Source organism: Amia ocellicauda, chromosome 7 (assembly GCF_036373705.1).
Source record: "Amia ocellicauda isolate fAmiCal2 chromosome 7, fAmiCal2.hap1, whole genome shotgun sequence".
Classification (NCBI taxonomy): domain Eukaryota; kingdom Metazoa; phylum Chordata; class Actinopteri; order Amiiformes; family Amiidae; genus Amia; species Amia ocellicauda.
In genome coordinates, this window is record NC_089856.1 from 8559247 (window position 1) to 8576334 (window position 17088).

General features: G+C 41.7%; 2 protein-coding genes across 2 annotated transcripts; both read left to right on the top strand.

The window, feature by feature from the left end:
• The first annotated feature begins 3913 nt into the window (after nucleotides 1–3913).
• Nucleotides 3914–8791, top strand: LOC136752683 (tubulin alpha-1A chain-like). Its single transcript, XM_066708197.1, has 4 exons — nucleotides 3914–4012; nucleotides 7057–7279; nucleotides 7381–7529; nucleotides 7637–8791. Exons 1-4 carry the CDS (start codon nucleotides 4010–4012, stop codon nucleotides 8615–8617), a joined length of 1356 nt encoding a protein of 451 aa, XP_066564294.1. The 5' UTR covers nucleotides 3914–4009; the 3' UTR covers nucleotides 8618–8791.
• A 1516-nt stretch (nucleotides 8792–10307) lies between these two features.
• On the top strand, nucleotides 10308–15171 carry LOC136752684 (tubulin alpha-1B chain). Its single transcript, XM_066708198.1, has 4 exons — nucleotides 10308–10431; nucleotides 13306–13528; nucleotides 13643–13791; nucleotides 13887–15171. Exons 1-4 carry the CDS (start codon nucleotides 10429–10431, stop codon nucleotides 14865–14867), a joined length of 1356 nt encoding a protein of 451 aa, XP_066564295.1. The 5' UTR covers nucleotides 10308–10428; the 3' UTR covers nucleotides 14868–15171.
• The last annotated feature ends 1917 nt before the right edge of the window (nucleotides 15172–17088 follow it).

The following is a 17088-nucleotide window of genomic DNA, read 5'->3' on the forward strand; positions in this document are numbered from 1 at the left end:
GTGGATTGGTTTGCTGCCTGTATCTTTGCTCAGCATTTTAATAGGCATCCCTGGGGAATAATTGGATGTTGGTGTGTGTGTTGGTGGGAGGGGGGGAAGGGGAAAAATATATTGCACTTCCATTATGTTCTATCCTCCACCTTGCAAATCTCAGCCAGCACACAATTCCTCCCTCCCCAGCACCTGATCGCACCAAGGGTTTAGCTTTAGATCAGCAGCAGCTACTGTGCAGTCGCTTAGCAACCCTGCCCCATCCCCCCCACCAGAAATTCATCTCCTGCAGTAATGCAATTGCTAATCTCTACCCACACCCTGGCTTTTACTCTGTTTTTAAATGCTGAGCCTGTAACAAGCACACACTTCCCCCTATACATCTAACTGGGGGGGTGAGAGAATCACATATTGACTCAAATATTGATTGTTTCTGATTGATTTGGAGTCATAGAATCCACTCCCTTATTTTTGTTTCACGAGAAAAGCCACACACACACAAACCAGTGGTTCTCAAATCAATGTGGAGGGGTTATTATTATTTTATTTTTTTGTCAGATTAAAGAATTGTATTTGTTATTTTTTTCCAAAGGTTTACATTTGATCTTTGACCTCAGTGCTGGAGCTACTACACTCTATATCTGAATTAATTCATATTTGTTTGTATTGTTTTTGTTGTATCCTCCCCCAGTTTGGAATCAGCCATTGTCAATCAACTCAGCTCACTGCTGTACTGACACAGGAGGGATGTAGGCAGCTAACCTTTTTATTAACACTTTACAATAAGGTACCATAATTCCTCATGAATGAATATATGAATACCATAGAATTCAAACATCAGTACCTCATAAACATCATCTGAGTTCTGATGTTGAGCACATGAACCCACACTTACCCTAACCCTAACCCTAACCCTAAGCCCTAACCCCAACCCTGTTATACATGTGATTAACATAATAACTCACATGAAGTGCATGACATATTCATGTGTTTATCCTGTGGTATTCATATATTAATTAATGAGGAATCACGGTACCTTATTGTAAAGTGTGACCACATTATTATTGCACTTATGTAATGCTCTTACACTTTGTAAGTCACCCTGCTAATAAATAAATAATAATAATAATAATAATAATAATAATAATAATAATAATAATAATAATAATAATAATAATAAAATACTTGCGTGACCCCCATAACATGTTCTTCCACTGCCATCCACTGTTTTTCACACTGTGACTGTCACACTGACTCAAGCCCACCTAATCCTGTCAGCACAGCCCATTTCACACCACTCTACAGAGAATCCTGGAGATTGGAGTCTGGCCTGTGCTCACAATAAAGATTTTACCAGTTCAGCCACTTGGGAGTCATCTTTGGTCACATTCTTCATCATGTCTGGTTGTCCCAGCTGTCAAATTGGACTGGACAGACTATGGCACTGTTTTGCCCTTTTTGTATTTACTGTATTAGTATACTAACATTGTCTGTACTGGCAGGATGTGCTCTCCCAAGTTGGTAACCTTGTGAAAAGCACTAATGCAGTTTACCTCAGTGTCAGTGGGCAGTGCTGAACATCACTGTGTGTCTTCTGTCAGTTTGGTTCTACAGTGAATCTTGACTGCAAGCAAAGACCTTATATTAGTGTGGTTTGTTTTAGTTTTTTGGGGAAATGTGGGTGTTTAAACACTATTAAGCCCAGGCTTCACCACCCACACCAGATGCACAGATTGCCTGGTTGTTTCCTGTGTTGATTGCGTTAGCGTACAGGCCAGTTCAGTGCTCTTTGTATATTTATAGTCAATGGGGCCTGATCTAATATGAGCTCTGTGGAAAGACTCTCTGAGGTCAGGCTGATACCACACACTGCAGTGGACCAGGAAAATAATAGTTGACTAAACTAGGTCACATGAAAAAACAGTGAACACATTCATTTCAAGGCGGTTGTGAACCTAATTCCTTAAAAGGCATACACAAATGAACTGATACTCCCCTGCAACAGTAAACAATAGTTTTTCTCAAGTTTGATTTCCAGAAATTATTGTAAACGTCCTGTTCTTCTTTCCCCCTTTTTTCCTCATCAAAAATATAGCTGTAGCTCCTATACAAATGAACAGGATTGGTTGCCATCCTCTGAGCCTCTCTACCCATAAGTCAACAACATTTGAGACACGCACAGTTTCTTTATTTGCCCCCAGATCAAGATGATATTCATAATATACCAGAGATGTGAGCCTCTCCTTCACTCGGTTTTGATTGATTGGTCACTGCTACGATCTTTATCATTACACCTGAATTGCATGTGTGTTGTGGAGAAACTAAGCTGGTATGCAGATGCAATATGTCCAGTTTTCGAATTACATGTACCATCATAAAAAAACATCGCTGCCAGTGTCCTGGTCACAATGAATATGCTATTCAGGGGGAGTTGTACTAGAGATGGAAAGAGGGAAGCAGTCACAAGCATTGGTTTTTATAGCATAGTAAAATAAAAGAAGCATAATATGTCACACTAGCATTTTAAAGTGCTAAACTGCAATACAATTAGCTGAGGGAGATCGATGCCCCTGACACATGTTTTTTAAACCAGGAAACCTAGCAGATGTGGGATTCCCTTAGGTGGACACATCTCAGTTTAAGTGTTCTCCTCTTTCCCTCAATGGGAGCCCACCCTGTAGGTGTCTCAGATTTCATTGTGCACTGTAGGTCTACCAACCACTGGTGGCAGCTTTTCATCCACCCACCCCAATCTCCTCGTCACTTATCAGAACTCTCAACAGTCATGGTGTCCCTGAGTCATCTTTTAGTATTGCAGTTTCCAATGGTGACTTCCCTCAGACAACTGAGACGACTGAGATGGGAAAGGCCACACCTGCTACTGCTCAACAGATAGTAGAGGAGGATTTTTATGGTAACTGTGGAAAACATATTTGTGGAAGAAGATACACTATGATTAATATATACATCATTATCCATCGAAAAAAAAGCAAAATAAGTCTATACTTCATATAGAAGGTACTGTACATTATAAATGAACAATAATACACAGTTTTTCAATATCATGCATTACCTGCAGAAAGTGGATTGAATCTGACTCTGGACAGCATAAAATTGTGTTACTTCTATGAACAAATGACTCACTGGAAACTCTGTTACCCTTTTCCATAAAGTGTCATGGTATAAAATTGACAGGGGAGTGAAAACTAAGAGTTCACATGTTTTTATCAATTATTTGGACTTAATGGACTCAAGATGATAAAATAACATGAATATTTGCAGGTGCAATTACTAAATAGGAGGGCCAGTGAGAGAAATTATATTAATTATAAAAGTGACTTATTTTGATTTCTCTGTGTTGAATTTCTAAGTTCTGTAGTTCTTGTTAAATTATACAATAAACAAAATAAATCACCTTGCCTTCTGGGTTAAGCTTCGACTGTGATCCTGTATTGTGTGAAGAGATTATTGAAAATGTATGGATATATTTATGTATATATACATTTATTTTTGCACAGGACATTTTCATTCTTCATAAGAAGAGAAAATGGTCATTAAAAATGACAATATCTAACACATTTACACGCTCCCCATGTTTTGGTTCATTATTGTAAATGGATATTACAGGGTTTCCAAAAATAAACGCAGACAAATAACAATCGCTTGGGTTTAACACATGTAAAGTCAGACCATTTCAGTATTCAGTCTTCAACGGTCTGCTACTCTTTCTTCAGACAGATTTCATTTTTCCAAGTTCAGTTTTCAAAATCGCCCTCCTTACGTATTTGGACAGATGCCCGTGTCGCCAATCAGATTGAGCACCCGCTGCGCTCTCCGCCAATCACGGTGCCTGGATGACAGTGCCATGGTTACGGGATAGAGCGGGTCCCTTATATCTTCAGGTCTCCATCCATGTGTCTGCATTTTTCACTTACATCGACCTCATTGTTGTCGGGCTGTAAGGAAGGAGTTTTCGTTCTTGCCTTTTCTATCTCCTCTGAAAAGAAAAACTGAAACTATGGTATGTAATAAAATGTTTAAAGAGCATGTTTGGATTTTCTATGCTGCTTTCTAACAAGACAGGCTAAAGAAGGGAAAATGTATAGACCCTTCTGTGTATGAATGGAAATCTACTGTATCCTGTGTAATTATCACTGTCTACTTATTATACTGCGTGTTAGTGTTAATGTGTAATAAATGTGAGCGCCTCTTTAGTAACTTGAATTTCTGTAAAATAGGTGGAATCGAGACTTTGGGAACTACCATGCCTACTGAGAATAATTAAGCAAAGAAACCCGTCATTATGAACTCGTTATCTATAATCTGAGCAGAACAATAGAGCAGGGTGATGCAGATGGAGCCGCGCCAAAGAGCGCTTGAGCAGGAATCACAAATATATTTTGATAACATATATATAATAAAATATATATTACCTTCGTATCTAGCTATAGTAGAAGATATATACATGATATTATTGTTGATAATATAATGTAACATAATGTATACACAATATCTAACTGCTGCTGAAGGTGTGAACACCATTAAACTCGTAAAGCCGCACAATTATTCTATGAAACAACCTGCGCTCCTGTCTCTATCTCTCAAATAATAAGATGATGACTGCAATGAGATATTTGAATTGCCGATGTATTAAAGCATTACTTGTATTTGCCAAACAAAAAATACAAACAACAAAAAACATAAAACTACTTTCGGAATTAAGCGCACTTTCATCCAGCCCCAGAGGCAGGGGTTTCACTTTAATGTTTTAATCAGACAGGCCTCCGCTAAGACGAATACTCCTTTTAAAATCGAAGAAGTGCAATGTTTAAAGTTGCATTATAAATAATAAATCATTATGTTTTCGTTTATATTGCAAAATTGTATTTTGTCGTACGCTTTTACAACGCCATATTTTGACTCGACACTGTGTAGTGCACTATGGAAAACAGTGCAATACCATTTCTGTATCTGTTTTTAGAGACACATGTAGGGTTTTCATTATTCAAAGTAAACGGACGGTCTGTTAACAATACAGCGACAGTTCACACTTAAACGCTTGATTTCTGAACCGTATATCAAAACCGGAATGATGTGACATTCCCTGAAATTATATAAATTGTGATAAATGTTATGTAACACTGTCATTAACTGGATATTGACAGTAATAATTGCGTAAATATTAAATAATAAGAAGAAAAAAGATTGTTTATTTATTATGTCTTTCTTTCCTATGAAATAGCGGTTTGAATGCCTTTAAGACTCTTTATTAATTCTGTAATAGAGAGAATGTGTGTCTGGGATGGGGGTGGGGATGGAGCTGCGATGAGACGCACTTCTGGTCTGTTGCATCTTCTTTGACTAAACATGCAATCATAGCTTTTGTAGTCAGTGTACCAAAAAAATTAATTATTGAATGACTGTATTTACCACCTTGTGAATTATGGAAATAATATGTGTGTATGTTTGTTTGTAAGGCAGGGTGTGTCTGCTTTGTTCTTTAAAATGTTCATCTCTCCATCTCCTGGCCTCCAGCTCCTTCATGTAGAGGGGGTGGGGTGGGGTGGGGTGGGGTGGAGGGTGGAGGGTGGGGGTTAGTGCTGGAGGATAGCAGGACAGCACTGTCTCACTCCCAGGAGTGACTCCCAATTGCTGCTCTTTCTTGTCCTCCTGAAAATGATTGCTGGAATTCTGAAATGGAAGGCAATCTCAAAATGGACTCCCTCTTTTGCTAGGCAGAGCTTTGTTTTGTGAATATTCATGACCACCTGCCCTACCCAACTGATGGGTGTATTCAGTTCCTGCAGGAAACTGTGTATACATGCAATGTGGGGGACAATGAAAGTCAATGGCAAAGGCTTATATTTTTTAATTATAAGAAAAAAATAAGCACATTATTTTAATCATATGCTAAACTTCACACATCAAATACTTTCATCTCAAAGTGTGTATCTGTCCCATTGCTTTAGTTTTGCTCATTTGTTCTAGTTTAAGTACAATGCCTAATGAAATTAACACTTTGTGTAAAATGGTATGCCTCCTGATTTCAGTCCAAAACATATCTGGGGCCTTGATATAAAATACCACTACAGAACACAAAATGTTTCCTCAATTAATGGTACATGTTTTGAGTATTTGTTTCTACTAATCCACATTTTCCTCAGAGAGTCTGATGTTTCTCGTAGCATATCCCTTGAACAATACAGATGTTCCCAGACTTATGTGAGGGTTCGGTTCCCCAACTTTCTACGTAAGTCGTTTTGTGCGTAAGTCAGAAAATGCACTACTTTGCATATATCTAACATAAAATAGCAAGTAGTGCACTATTTTCATAATTGAGCCTGTAGAATGAACATTTCAAACCTGTAATCCGAAATAAGTTTAATTGTGCTTTACACTACTAATCCCTGTCCATAGTAGTGACTGACAGTACATGCTGTAATTGGAATTTTATACTTGACACACGCACCCGGGGACACAAATGGCAATTGGGATTCAAGGCATTCAAGACGGAAAACAGGAGACACTTCTTCACACACAGAGTTGTCACAATCTGACCAAACTCCCCAGCGATGTGGTTGAAGCTGAAAATTTGGGAACATTTAAAAATAGACTGGATAGTATCCTCGGATCACTTAGTTGTTAATGGACAACAAACGAGCACGATGGGTCGAATGGCCTCCTCTCGTTTGTAAACTTGCTTATGTTTTTATGTTCTTATGACAGGCAGAGTACAATCGTAAAATGCAAGCAGACTGCATTAGTCATTTACTCCTATAGGAACATTTTACATAAAGTCAAATTTATGCAAGTCAGGTGTTACGTAGCACATAGAGTTCCTGTATTATTTCTTTATAATAATGTGCTTTTTAAAACTCATCTGTAGGAGATCACAATATGTTACCCTGTTTAATTGAACACTACAAACCTCTTTCAGTTACTTGAGTCTTGGGCTTTTTGGGCATACCAGTTATGCTTTAAATCTAATGTGTAAAATCAGGAATAAGCTTTGCATTTAGGTGAGTCCTCCTTGTAACCTCTGTCCCTTCTTCTTGATTTTTATAGCGTGAGTGCATCTCCATCCACGTTGGCCAGGCTGGTGTCCAGATTGGCAATGCCTGCTGGGAGCTCTATTGCCTGGAGCATGGGATCCAGCCTGATGGCCAGATGCCCAGCGATAAGACCATGGGAGGAGGGGATGACTCCTTCAACACCTTCTTCAGTGAGACCGGAGCGGGCAAGCACGTGCCCAGAGCTGTCTTTGTAGATCTGGAGCCCACAGTCATTGGTAAGTTCGTTCTGCTCTGGAGAGGAGGAGCAGAACAAGGGAGAAGATCCTCTCTTGTCCAGAGCCCCTCTGCTAACAGCCCTTTACCTCTGTCTTCCCAGATGAGGTGCGCACTGGGACCTACCGCCAGCTGTTCCACCCTGAGCAGCTCATCACTGGCAAGGAGGATGCTGCCAACAACTACGCCCGTGGGCACTACACCATTGGCAAAGAGATCATCGACCTGGTGCTGGACAGGATCCGCAAACTGGTGGGTGTCTTTCTGAGGCTTTGCTGAATGAGACCAAAGGCATCTTATTTTACTTCCAAATTATGTGCATTGTCTGGTAGTAAAGTGAAACTCTCTTCTCTCCCCAGGCTGACCAGTGCACAGGTCTCCAGGGCTTCTTGGTCTTCCACAGCTTTGGAGGTGGTACCGGTTCTGGTTTCACCTCCCTGCTGATGGAACGCCTGTCCGTTGACTATGGCAAAAAGTCCAAGCTGGAGTTCTCCATCTACCCAGCTCCCCAGGTGTCCACAGCTGTGGTGGAGCCCTACAACTCCATCCTGACAACCCACACCACCCTGGAGCACTCTGACTGTGCCTTCATGGTCGACAACGAGGCCATCTATGACATCTGCCGCAGAAACCTTGATATTGAACGCCCCACCTACACCAACCTCAACAGGCTTATTGGCCAAATTGTCTCCTCTATCACTGCATCCCTCCGATTTGATGGTGCCCTAAATGTTGATCTGACCGAGTTCCAGACCAACTTGGTGCCCTACCCCCGTATCCACTTCCCTCTGGCCACCTACGCCCCAGTGATCTCTGCCGAGAAAGCTTACCATGAGCAGCTTTCTGTGGCAGAGATCACCAATGCCTGCTTCGAGCCGGCCAATCAGATGGTCAAATGCGACCCCCGTCACGGCAAGTACATGGCCTGTTGCCTGCTGTACCGTGGTGATGTGGTGCCCAAAGACGTCAATGCCGCCATTGCCACCATCAAGACCAAGCGCAGCATCCAGTTTGTGGACTGGTGTCCTACTGGTTTCAAGGTTGGCATCAATTACCAGCCTCCCACTGTGGTCCCCGGCGGAGACCTGGCCAAGGTCCAGAGGGCAGTGTGCATGCTGAGCAACACCACTGCCATTGCTGAGGCCTGGGCACGTCTGGACCACAAGTTTGACCTGATGTACGCCAAGCGTGCATTTGTGCACTGGTATGTGGGGGAGGGGATGGAGGAGGGCGAGTTCTCTGAGGCCAGAGAAGACATGGCGGCCCTGGAGAAGGACTACGAAGAGGTGGGCGTCGACTCAGTTGAGGGAGAGGGAGAGGAGGAGGGAGAGGAATTCTAAAGCTTCTGAAGCAAACACACAGATTCCCAAATCACTGTATTTGGCTTAACATTGCTGTGCATCATTAATATTACCTACTGATGTTAACAGTTGTTTACGTGAATCCCAAATAAAGCCTATTTGATAAGCCTGTCCTCTTGTGGTAGGAGTGAATAAAATCTGGATCCTGTGCTATTCTTGTTCTGTGTACTTCCTTCTGCATTTTTTATGTTTATATTATTTTTGTTTCTCCATCACACACAATTAATGCTGTTCTCTACCTTAGGAAACTTTAATTAAAATGTTCAGTGTTAACGTTCACTGATCATATGTATGGTATTGCTAAGGATCTTACCCTGAAATGACTGGTGGATAATATAGATAGAAAAATAAAATAAGCAGGTATGAAAAATATAAAAGCAATGAAGAACAAAAGTTATCTATCATCTAAAAGCTTTTATTGTGGAGCAGATGGCAGCTTCCTCTTAAAAGAGAAACTGCAGCAGGTAAAACCAATGGGAATTATGTATTGGTATTGCTGAGGCATTTTTAATGCATACAAAAGAGGAAGGAAATTAGGGTAATAAAATCTATAATGCAAAATCCAAATGATAAGGTTGAAGAGGAAAAATACGAGTAATAATGATCAAGTCTGTTGCTGGAGAAACAATGCTCTATAAGGAAATCTGCAATGTACATCAGATCCTGTTCATGTTAGGGGTGACACCTGGTAATATAAGTTGCAGCAAAACAAATGAGCTCCTGAAAAAACATTTTGGAGAGAACATTATGTGTGAACATTCTTTTTAACCCCATTACAGTTGGGTCCATATAAGATATTTTTATGGTAAGGTTTTATACCATTTCCAAGTCTAGGAGCAACCATTTTAGCACTAATCCAATATAAGGGAAATTGATTTTAAATATCTGTCTTACGTGATATGGATGTCTGCACCCTACTAATGTTAGAGGTCTACATTTATCACTGAACAAAGCGCATATCGTTTTAAAGTCTCCACGTCTGGATACTAAAGTGTCTTTGTACATCAAATACTTGGGTGGGGCACCATGTTTGGATTTCTATGTTCTCTGGTGAGAGTGCCATCTACTGGTGCAGCAAAGGACAATATCTCCAACACCCAATTGTCCTAGAGGTGAAGCTCCCGAGATGTGATGCAATCAGACTGGAAGAGAAGAGCAGCCACATGGCAATGTACTGAACATTGTAGCAGTTTCATTGGCGGGGTTCTTTTTGTCTTACAGATAAATACAAGATATGCAGTTTACATTCAAGATTAATTCTTTAGTCTAGCTAAATACTACATTCTACTGGCACAGGAGACATTTCAAATCTGACTTTAATGAGATAACTTGGGTACCCCACCCACACACACAAATCAGAGTAGTGTATCTGTAGTCTCCTTGTGTATACGTTCGTTGTGTCCTTAGTAAAATATATACCACAGAATGTGAACTGTACTTACTCCAATGATTAAGGAAAATATAATGTATTATTTCGGTTATTGTAAGATAATAATTATAACCCAAAAAGGGAAATTTCTGGCTAGTTCACATGTGGTTAACTGATATAATATTAATATATGCGAGGAAGTACCGCCCATTGTCTTCCCAGTTTGCTGGTTACAGTACTGATGTATCCAAGGCCGCCCCTCCACACGACACTATAAATACCAGCGCAGCGCCGCGCCGGTTATCAGTTACTGCATCGACTCTTAGCTGTCGGGTTAAGTAACATCACCTCCTGTAGAAATAAAGTAAACGCTTCAGTTTATTTTTGGTATTTCCCTTAACGTTTCACCCTACCAGAAAACATGGTGAGTAATGTAGTTTTTTCAGCATTTAATTACTGAATTAATTACGTTTCTGGTGTTTTCTGTTGTACAGTATTATCCGAGTCCACGCTTTCCTCCGGAATCAGTGCTCTTGTCTTGTCTTTGGTCTCTGTTAATAATAATAAGAGGCAGTTTTGGTGAATAAGCTACCTATTCGCTTCAGTAACTGACCAGGTAGGCCATGCAGAAGAACAAACAAGGACATTAGTTTGGACCGCATTTTAAAAAACCGGCTGTGAGAAATGATCAGGATGTGCCAGATCAGACTCAGTCATGAGGGGAAAAGAGAACCATGCTTTTATGAATGACACAATAGGAATATGCATCAAATATTATGTAAAATATTACATTTTATATTTAGCTTAATGAAACAGGGACGCGCCGAATGAGGTGACGGTTACATGCAAATGTAGCCTTTATATATAATGAGAGACTGGGCAATGGAGAGCTTGCAATAATCGATAGGATTAACACAGTGCAGTGTAAAGGGATGTGCATTTGGGTGACTGCAGAACATCCTGGACGCCCTGCGCCGCCTCTTACTTACCGCTGCTTTAAATAAACCGCTGCCAGGCGTAGGGTCTCTCTTTCATCCGAGAGATTCACGTTATTCTCCTCCCAAGAGAGTGTGACCCGAAAGGAAGAAAGGATGGACACCGGCAGCCTGTCCCTCTCGGTTTCTCTTCTCTCCACCCCCACAGCTCCCAGATGCGGCACAATATCTGAAGACGAACTGCCGTTGATTTCGGGGCTGGCTTGCAACTGATTGAAAAGCCCTTTTATACAGAAGCCAAATTCATATTTCATTGTGTCAACGGTGTTTTCTCTCCATTTCATCGTTTCACAAGAAGGGGTAGAAGTCACTAGGGCTGGTAGCCGCACCCGAGCCTCTGAACTGGCCGTTATGCTGTTCTCTATTAATACTAGCTCTGTGTAAGTGAGTGACAATGTAAGGATGATTAACTGGACAGCTGAAGGGCGCTATATTATTGAGCAATTCGTTTATATTTTTAAGGTTGATGCTAGATTTTGGAGGGACACCTTTTATAGCGTTTGAGAGAGGTGGAGGTATGCATGCTGAAATATATCGACTAAAACGACTATTTCCCGTTTTTCCTATCCTGCAGTTTAAGTATAAACGATTTTTTTTAAGCTACAGCTGCTAGTAACGTATCAAACCCATTCCTGATTCATCATAACGAGTTTTTGAGGAAGCGAAAGGGAAAATATGCCCGCAGTCAGAGTGGGGATGAGTGACCCAATTCATCCATCCGGTCTGGGTGTGAGAAGTGAAAATTGTATTGCTGCTGAATAGAAAGGAAATCTGTTCATCTATATATACTATAAATTCAGTCTTTCACACCAGTTTATTTTGAAAGTCTAAAACCGTTCTTGCCAATAAATCCGTTCAAAACAGGAAAGTATTATTTTAAATGGTCTTGTGTATATTCATAGCCTTGATGTGAACTCTACATTTGATCCTAGAATGATATGCACTTAACAGAAATTATAAGGGATTTTTAAACTGGCAAAATACAGCTTGGATTAATGTCCATTACTAAAGCCCTTGTCCTAGAGGTCAATCTGCAGATTTCAGATCAAATGGGTCAGCAAATGAAAGGATGTATTCAGCAATTAAAAAAATAAAGCTGCAGTCCAGATATTCTCTTTTAAATGCTGGGGTTTTATATGAATCCACTGCCATTTTCTACTGTCAAAGGTGAAACTGTGCTAGTGGAAATGCCAGAAAGGCGTTAATGTTTTGTGAAATGTATGAGGTTATGCTTGAGCAGTTGTCTGCAAAACTGCACAAATTATATGTACCAATCTGTGAGGCATGCTTTTTGCTTTGCTAAATGGGCCATATACATACCCTGGAAGAAAAATGCTTGATCTTAATTTTTATTAGAACAATCTTTGCTTTAATGCTGACTGTTCAGGTATTTCCCTAGTATAGACCAGCCCCCCCACCCCTGTAATTGGAATTCAGAGGGGTAGCTGTCAGAGGCTTGTTGCCTAGCAGTGGAAATTCCTGTGGATTGCTGCAGGAGCTCAGTGCCCGTGTGTGTGGACGACCCTGATGCCAGCCGGGGCAGGGGGGAACGGGAGGGGGAAGTGGGATTGTTCGGTTAGGCTCTGCAGTCTCCAGTACAGGGCGGTGCCTTGTTGCAGCATGTTTCCCTGACTGACTGCAGAAAAAATGTCATCAGCACCCGCTTTCATCACCTCGGTTCTCCATCTGACTCCGTGTTCATCACTAGTGCATTTAACCCCAGTGTTGTATATTTAAGTCCTTTCAATGTTTACCCAGTTAAATGTAGCTGCTTAAGACTAAGACTAAGTCAGGTTTAATAAAAGGGAGCAGGGTGGGGTTGGAATGCACATTCAGCTGTTTCATGCTGTGATAACATGCAGGCTCAGAGGATAGATGACATCAGATCCTTTCCCTCAGGTTTCAACAGTTTTGCATGTTAATTGCATTCAGTGCCTTATCAAATTAGTTTACCTTGCTTATCATGAGGAAGTATGTATGGGAAGTCTAAATTAATCTCTCGGCAGTTTGTGGCACTCAATCATGAATACAACACAATGAATCATTATTTTCCCAATTTCACTTCTGCCGTTTCTGCTTTGCAAACTACAAATTAAGCAGAACACAGAAAAAAGGATATGAGAATTATCCAGTATCTCTAACTGATAGATTTTTTAATTTTTTAAATATCCATCCAAGTGCCCTTTTTCTTGCTAGACCTGTGGCATATATCTTGGATATGTATAGAAGTAGGGCACTAATGATTAATATCATAGACCTGAGTCCAGTCCTCCTGGTAACCCCTGTCCCCTCTCTCTCCCCAGCGTGAGTGCATCTCCATCCACGTTGGCCAGGCTGGTGTCCAGATTGGCAATGCCTGCTGGGAGCTCTATTGCCTGGAGCACGGGATCCAGCCTGATGGCCAGATGCCCAGCGACAAGACCATTGGAGGAGGGGATGACTCCTTCAACACCTTCTTCAGTGAGACCGGAGCGGGCAAGCACGTGCCCAGAGCTGTCTTTGTAGATCTGGAGCCCACAGTCATTGGTAAGTTCATTCTGCCCTGCAGAGAAGGAGCAGGACTGTTTCAGTGCCGTGTGTTTCTCTTCCTCCCTTGTCCAGAGCCCCTCTGCTAACAGCCCTTTACCTCTGTCTTCCCAGATGAGGTGCGCACTGGGACCTACCGCCAGCTGTTCCACCCTGAGCAGCTCATCACTGGCAAGGAGGATGCCGCCAACAACTACGCCCGTGGGCACTACACCATTGGCAAAGAGATCATCGACCTGGTGCTGGACAGGATCCGCAAACTGGTGGGTGTCTTTGTGAGGCTTTGCTGAATGAGACAATAGGCATCTTATTTCTGTGTTGTCCATGGGTAAAATGGATCTTTCTCTTCTCTCCCCAGGCTGACCAGTGCACAGGTCTCCAGGGCTTCTTGGTCTTCCACAGCTTTGGAGGTGGTACCGGTTCTGGTTTCACCTCCCTGCTGATGGAACGCCTGTCCGTTGACTATGGCAAAAAGTCCAAGCTGGAGTTCTCCATCTACCCAGCTCCCCAGGTGTCCACAGCTGTGGTGGAGCCCTATAACTCCATCCTGACCACCCACACCACCCTGGAGCACTCTGACTGTGCCTTCATGGTCGACAACGAGGCCATCTATGACATCTGCCGCAGAAACCTTGATATTGAGCGCCCCACCTACACCAACCTCAACAGGCTTATCAGCCAGATTGTGTCCTCCATCACTGCATCCCTCCGATTCGATGGTGCCCTAAATGTTGATCTGACCGAGTTCCAGACCAACTTGGTGCCCTACCCCCGTATCCACTTCCCTCTGGCCACCTATGCCCCAGTGATCTCTGCCGAGAAAGCTTACCATGAGCAGCTTTCTGTGGCAGAGATCACCAATGCCTGCTTTGAGCCGGCCAATCAGATGGTCAAATGCGACCCCCGTCACGGCAAGTACATGGCCTGCTGCCTACTGTACCGTGGTGACGTGGTGCCCAAAGACGTCAATGCCGCTATTGCCACCATCAAGACCAAGCGCAGCATCCAGTTTGTGGACTGGTGCCCTACTGGTTTCAAGGTTGGCATCAATTACCAGCCTCCCACTGTGGTCCCTGGCGGAGACCTGGCCAAGGTCCAGAGGGCAGTGTGCATGCTGAGCAACACCACTGCCATTGCTGAGGCCTGGGCGCGTCTGGACCACAAGTTTGACCTGATGTACGCCAAGCGTGCATTTGTGCACTGGTATGTGGGGGAGGGGATGGAGGAGGGCGAGTTCTCTGAGGCCAGAGAAGACATGGCGGCCCTGGAGAAGGACTACGAAGAGGTGGGCGTCGACTCCGTTGAGGGAGAGGGAGAGGAGGAAGGGGAGGAGTATTAATCCAACTGGCTCCTCAAGTCCTTTTGGTCACTACAGCATGCCCATCATTGGTCAGAAGTTAACACATCTTAACTTCTGCATTAGTTTAGGCTGTGATGTTACACTGAGGGTGTAGGTGTTCTGTCAGTTCAGAAATTGTAATGAAAGATGTTGTAGTTGTATTTAAGGATGTTACAATCTTGACAACTTCTGGTTTTTGTGTGTTCTGTTCTGATTTTAGGTGTGTGATTGGTATGATTTCACTTTACCCCTTTTTTTTGTCTGTCATCTTCTGACAATGATCTGCAATAAATGGTTGAATCAACACATTTTTCTTAGTTTCCTTTTCTGTCTTTAATGCACCAAGGTGACATTTTCAGTGTGCATGAATTAAGCTAATTCAACAGGTATATTTATCTCAATCTGTAACTGGGTACAGCAGGGGTTTCAAACTCAGTTTTGGGAGGGCAGTGTGGTTTTCTGCTTTTTCCAGCCAAGATCCCAGTTCCATTATTTGTCTGATTTTCTTAACATTTAATGCTTTTCCCAGGAAAACAATTTTATAGATAGTGTGCCTTAAATTAAAAAATGCTTTTTAAGCCATAAGAAACACATTGAAATGTGAAGTCACATTGGTAAAACTATTAGATCAATTTGAGTAACTTGAGAGCTCCAGTTGGACTGAAAACTAGAAAACTCCCTGCTTTGCATTGCAAGTCTGTAACTTGCAGGGTTTTTCCTGCTTGCTTGCCTGGATGTCTGGATCACTGAGGGTTTCAGAGGAGTCCAAGTTTTAATTAGACAGGTTTAAAAAGCCCTCATATGTGTATTTAGTCTGTTTAAACAAATTGCTGTATCCATTCAATAGGCAAATAAGTGGAGCAGTAAAATGGCACACAGGATTCATTGTTCTATCTGCTGGCTCATTTCCCTTCAGTGATAAAAAGGCTATGAAATAATTGTATCTGGTCTGAATGTAATGGTGGTGTGACTTGACTTGATGGCAACTGACATGTAAAGTAAACTGCATGTAGATTGAGGTAGAATGAGGTAAATTTACTGAGTATTTACAGTGCTGCCAAAATTCAATGCAGGAAACCCTGCTCTGTCAGGCTTTCAGTTAATTTTGATAGCTTGGCTGGAAAACTCAGTTAAGTTTTATATGGTGGGATGGTTCAGTTTCAACCTGTTATATTGTATTCTGCAGCAAAGTCACAAGATCCAGCAAGTCCAAATGGCATGAAGGAAAAACTGGACTGATACAGATGTCTTTAAATGAAAGGAATGGAAGCTAGGAAATATATTTGGTGAAATCTAAATGGTATTTATGTTTTTCAGTGGATTTCCAGATGTTTTCAATCTAGAGATCTTTCCTGCAGATCCCCGTTTATAACAGCAATAATCCTCTACAGCCATGCATGTTGAGATAGAAGGGTCATGTGTGTCTGGTTTGTGCGGCAGTCTGTTCCAAGCTCTTGATAGCAGTGTTAAGCCTGCCTCTTACTGCCTGGCTTAAAGGTAAAGTGGTGTTTGTGTCAGAAAAAATAATCCCCTACTGAATTGGTGTCCATCCCTGTTGCTGAAGAGCCATGATCCTGCAGGCTGTATAGGTCCACTTCGCTAAACCCTTGGTCATTTTGAGCCAATCAAATTAAATCAATTAAGTTATTAAGGGGCTTGAAACCAGAAACTATGACCCTAGTGTTTTACATTATATGTTTGTGAGATTATTCAGTATTAAAATTGAGTATTTTTTGTTGTACAAAGAAAAAAATATTAATGGAACGAATGGGGTTGATCGAAAATAAATTGTAACATGGTGTCTACTGTTTAACAGGTTTATAAAGTCAGCCACATCCTCCAGGTAGTTCTGCATTCGGGTTTAAGGCATATAGCAGAAAATCCTTTTACAGGTCCAGCTCCCTGTTCAACATTTGACAGCAATTACAAACCACAATGTTTGACAGTATGACAGAGCTGTACTTGCAGGATAAGAGGCAATCTGATACACTCATGAAACTGTCAATTGATTTTCAACCCAACTCACTGGTGTTGTCCCACTAACAGCTGGTTATGTTAGTATGATCCTAAATGCATATTTTTTTGTATATATGTAATAAGGCATCCTGCAGTGGTCTGACACTGTACTGGATGAGGCGGATATTGAAAATGGGTGGATGTATTCATGTTTGTATGTGTTTTTTGCAGTGGAGTCTTTAAGCTCTGCTTTAAAAAAAAAAAC

Bases quoted from the DNA above. Each gene is read 5' to 3' on its own strand.
- LOC136752683 (XM_066708197.1), top strand. The intron at 7,280-7,380 runs GTAAGTTCGTTC...CTGTCTTCCCAG, and splicing joins TCTGGAGCCCACAGTCATTG to ATGAGGTGCGCACTGGGACC. The intron at 7,530-7,636 runs GTGGGTGTCTTT...TTCTCTCCCCAG, and splicing joins TGGACAGGATCCGCAAACTG to GCTGACCAGTGCACAGGTCT.
- LOC136752684 (XM_066708198.1), top strand. The intron at 13,529-13,642 runs GTAAGTTCATTC...CTGTCTTCCCAG, and splicing joins TCTGGAGCCCACAGTCATTG to ATGAGGTGCGCACTGGGACC. The intron at 13,792-13,886 runs GTGGGTGTCTTT...TTCTCTCCCCAG, and splicing joins TGGACAGGATCCGCAAACTG to GCTGACCAGTGCACAGGTCT.